The 4,434-nt window shown below is 39.6% G+C and overlaps 1 protein-coding gene across 1 annotated transcript; it reads right to left on the bottom strand.

Annotated features, from left to right (window-relative positions):
* Positions 1-752: 752 nt before the first annotated feature.
* On the bottom strand, positions 753-4,427 carry LOC108379492 (uncharacterized). The gene is made up of 3 exons (XM_017635847.1): positions 3,775-4,427; positions 3,395-3,706; positions 753-2,132 (listed from the first exon to the last, which is right to left on the bottom strand). The coding sequence occupies exons 1-3, from the start codon at positions 4,354-4,356 to the stop codon at positions 1,575-1,577; spliced, it is 1,452 nt and encodes a 483-aa protein (XP_017491336.1). The 5' UTR covers positions 4,357-4,427; the 3' UTR covers positions 753-1,574.
* Positions 4,428-4,434: the final 7 nt, after the last annotated feature.

The following is a 4,434-nucleotide window of genomic DNA, read 5'->3' as shown; positions in this document are numbered from 1 at the left end:
TTATTTTTAGATTTAAATGAAATTAACTAGTAGTAGATAAACTACTATTATTCGATTATCGACTTTCTACGGTATTGTGAATTTCGATTTTTCGTTCGATAAGCGACTGTGAATAGTTTTTAGGCAATCATCCTTCAACAGCTTGTTTGCATGAGGATGAGCGCTAAAAGTATTCACACTCTCCTATTGAATGAGAAAGCGACATTCAAAATACCATGGATAATCGATAATCGACAAATATTCGTTTATCTACTACAAGTCGACACTCGCAATAGGGGTGTAATACTTGATTTTAGTTCTCCTCTTAAATATAACATCATATTGAATTCGAAGAGTCTTCCATTCAATCTATAATTGAATTTATTAACATACCGTTACCTTAATATAGAAAGGCCCTAACTCATACAGTCGCTGAAATGCAAAAAAGCCGTAACTGACTAAAATTTTTTATTGCTTAAAATGGTTTGGGACACATAATTCGATGAAATACATCATAATCAATCGAAGCGGGCATTTCGGATGTTTGCTTAGTTACGGCTTTTTGTATTTCAGCGTCGTTGTGAGATAGGGCCTTTCTATATTAAGGTAACGATACGCTATTTTTCGGTAAAAAAAGAACAAATTTCGGTTGAAATCGTGAATGTTCGAAAATAATGCAATCAAAAATGTAATTGGGCGAAACGAAGTTGCCGGGTCAGCTTGTAGTTTATATAAAACGCTTTAGATTTCACATAAAACCAGTAACATTTCATTTTATTGAATTTATTTTGATTTTCATTTCTAGTTTATACACAAACATTCTGTTTCTGGGCTTGGATAAGAATTTTCGTTTTTTATTCCACTTTCACGATTTTTAATTGATAATCGAATGCCTTGCATAACTACTCTTTTGGAATTTTCAATGATTACATTGTACATATAGTAATAGTAATAATAATAAAAATAATTTAGTGCAACTAAATACTTCATTTATAAATACGTGGTTTCTTTTCTCTCGAAATTTAATATATAACTCAATACTTAAACCTATGTATGTATGTATGTATGTATGTATATACGGTAACTACATTTTTATGTATGTATATTTCATAAAGTAAATAATTAATGCTAATTGGGTGAAATACATTATTTATAAAGACAAGGAGGGGAGAAAGTAATAACAATTTTGCTTAGCTATTAAGAATCGCAGGTCGTTTAAAACTTCCATAAATATAGTAGTTGCAATAGCCACTATATATTATCATACGCGTACACATTTAGTAATATTATTAATAAAAATTGGCAAAAGTTGCGCTTTACTTATTATTACGATGCATAAATTTATTTAAGTACTATTGAGCCTTTATTGAAAATGCAAGGAGCGTTTTAATGATGAGCTGGATTGGGGGTGATGCCTTCACGGTCGGTGGTTGTTGTGGGGTTAGTAGTAATGGTGCTAAAAATGTTATTTGTGATGCTAAGAGTGCTATAGACTGGCATGTGTGTTGCATAAGTTTAATTGTAATAGTATTTCTTATTTTCATCGCTGCTGTTGCTGCTGCTGACTTAGTTATTTTCCGGCGTTTATGTCGCCACTATTCAACAATGGGATCGGCTACACCGGGCGCCGTCTTTGAGATCAAATTTTCTTTTTTATCACCCTTATTATCATCAACGGCCTCTTCGAGTTCATTATCGTCTACGCCCTTGGGGTCATCATCACCTGCCGCATTAGCGGATTTATTAATATCACGCTCGAATTCATTCACTTCATTTGCATTTACCATTTCAGTCACATCATCCAACGGTGGTAAATTAATGTCGCGCTCAAATTCATTTAATTCAATATCCATTGGTAACTCTTCTCCAATCACATCACACAACGGTCGCCAATCATTCAAACCGGCCGCATCGAACTGCTCCGGCAATGGCTCACCAGCCACGCTGCTAAGACGTGTGCGCAAGCGCTTGGAAATACCCTCCAGCTCATTAAATTTATGCTTAACGGCTTGACTAAGATTTAAGTGTGTGAGATCGAGTGAGTTTCCAAATTGTTCAATGACATTGTCAATGGAAGCGCCAACAGCGCATTGTGCGTTTTTAGCAGGAGCAGAAACAGAAGCAGGGTTAATAAACTGTAGATCTGGTCTAGGNGTGCGCAAGCGCTTGGAAATACCCTCCAGCTCATTAAATTTATGCTTAACTGCTTGACTAAGATTTAAGTGTGTGAGATCGAGTGAGTTTCCAAATTGTTCAATGACATTGTCAATGGAAGCGCCTACAGCGCATTGTGCGTTGTTAGCAGGAGCAGAAACAGAAGCAGGGTTAATAAACTGTAGATCTGGTCTAGATTGTGTTTCCTTTTGCGGCTGTGGATGTTTATATATACGTTGTGCGAGAAACTTAACATACCACCCTTCCATTGGCTTGGCACTCAACTGCAACTGTCCATTTATGCGTCCATTAAAATCGATCACATTGAAAGTGCCACCAATATGCATGCCACGCAAAAAAACGCCCAAGTCTAGTGCAGTAAAACCTATGATGGCATCGTCAATTGGCTTGGGTACCAAACGTGCAGTCGTACCGGAGCCACTACTGCCATTGCCAGTCGGCGGTACATTTGCCTTTTTCCATAGCTTCAGAATGAAATTTTGCTTAGGCTGAAAATTTGATACAGAAAACAATCGTTAATTTAATTTTTCGGGTCTCAAGAAAGCTGTTATCTTACATTTTCTAAATATTCAGCGCCCACAGTGACCAAAAAGCGTTGCGTGAAACGCGGATGCGTACTGCGCTCAACAACATCTGTGGCATAAACGTTCCCCTCATGCGACTTATAAGGTCCGCTACTGCCCGAACACTCATCTGCTTGGAATGTAACGTANGCCGTCTTTGAGATCAAATTTTCTTTTTTATCACCCTTATTATCATCAACGGCCTCTTCGAGTTCATTATCGTCTACGCCCTTGGGGTCATCATCACCTGCCGCATTAGCGGATTTATTAATATCACGCTCGAATTCATTCACTTCATTTGCATTTACCATTTCAGTCACATCATCCAACGGTGGTAAATTAATGTCGCGCTCAAATTCATTTAATTCAATATCCATTGGTAACTCTTCTCCAATCACATCACACAACGGTCGCCAATCATTCAAACCGGCCGCATCGAACTGCTCCGGCAATGGCTCACCAGCCACGCTGCTAAGACGTGTGCGCAAGCGCTTGGAAATACCCTCCAGCTCATTAAATTTATGCTTAACTGCTTGACTAAGATTTAAGTGTGTGAGATCGAGTGAGTTTCCAAATTGTTCAATGACATTGTCAATGGAAGCGCCTACAGCGCATTGTGCGTTGTTAGCAGGAGCAGAAACAGAAGCAGGGTTAATAAACTGTAGATCTGGTCTAGATTGTGTTTCCTTTTGCGGCTGTGGATGTTTATATATACGTTGTGCGAGAAACTTAACATACCACCCTTCCATTGGCTTGGCACTCAACTGCAACTGTCCATTTATGCGTCCATTAAAATCGATCACATTGAAAGTGCCACCAATATGCATGCCACGCAAAAAAACGCCCAAGTCTAGTGCAGTAAAACCTATGATGGCATCGTCAATTGGCTTGGGTACCAAACGTGCAGTCGTACCGGAGCCACTACTGCCATTGCCAGTCGGCGGTACATTTGCCTTTTTCCATAGCTTCAGAATGAAATTTTGCTTAGGCTGAAAATTTGATACAGAAAACAATCGTTAATTTAATTTTTCGGGTCTCAAGAAAGCTGTTATCTTACATTTTCTAAATATTCAGCGCCCACAGTGACCAAAAAGCGTTGCGTGAAACGCGGATGCGTACTGCGCTCAACAACATCTGTGGCATAAACGTTCCCCTCATGCGACTTATAAGGTCCGCTACTGCCCGAACACTCATCTGCTTGGAATGTAACGTATGTGGTTGGTGGCTCGCCTGCTGGAAAACGCTTGGATGCTGAACGCTTAGCAGCATTCTTTCCACCCTTACCCTTAGCGGAAGGATTTAGCGGCAATGATGCCGCACAATCAATATACAACTCAAATTGGAAAGTGCGTTCCTGTAAACACACTTTGGGCTGCACTTGTTGCTGTTGCGGGGTAGTCGCCGCTGACGACATTGAATTTGGCGTCGGTAGTGATAACATTGAAGACGCCGCAGACGTTTGCGGTGACGATTGCGTTTGTTCCAAAGCTTCTTGCAACATTTCCATCAAATTTACTGTACGCCGAATACTTTTTGGTGTGTTTGCTCCTTTAATTGCTGCATTAATATCTTCGGGTGGTATGAGAAGACTTGGATAGAGTGGCTCTCGTGTAGCGTCTATGGCAATACTGCTAAACATGTCGGCGTGTAAAGGGCGAAAGCCACGTTGTAATTTAAGATTTTTTATCTGCTCTTCGCTACCAATAGCAAGCAGACA

Source organism: Rhagoletis zephyria, unplaced genomic scaffold (genome assembly GCF_001687245.7).
Source record: "Rhagoletis zephyria isolate East Lansing unplaced genomic scaffold, Rhagoletis_zephyria_1.1 Rzeph_scaffold_16536, whole genome shotgun sequence".
Taxonomy (NCBI): Eukaryota; Metazoa; Arthropoda; class Insecta; order Diptera; family Tephritidae; genus Rhagoletis; species Rhagoletis zephyria.
This window is presented reverse-complemented; position numbering and strand designations above follow the sequence as displayed.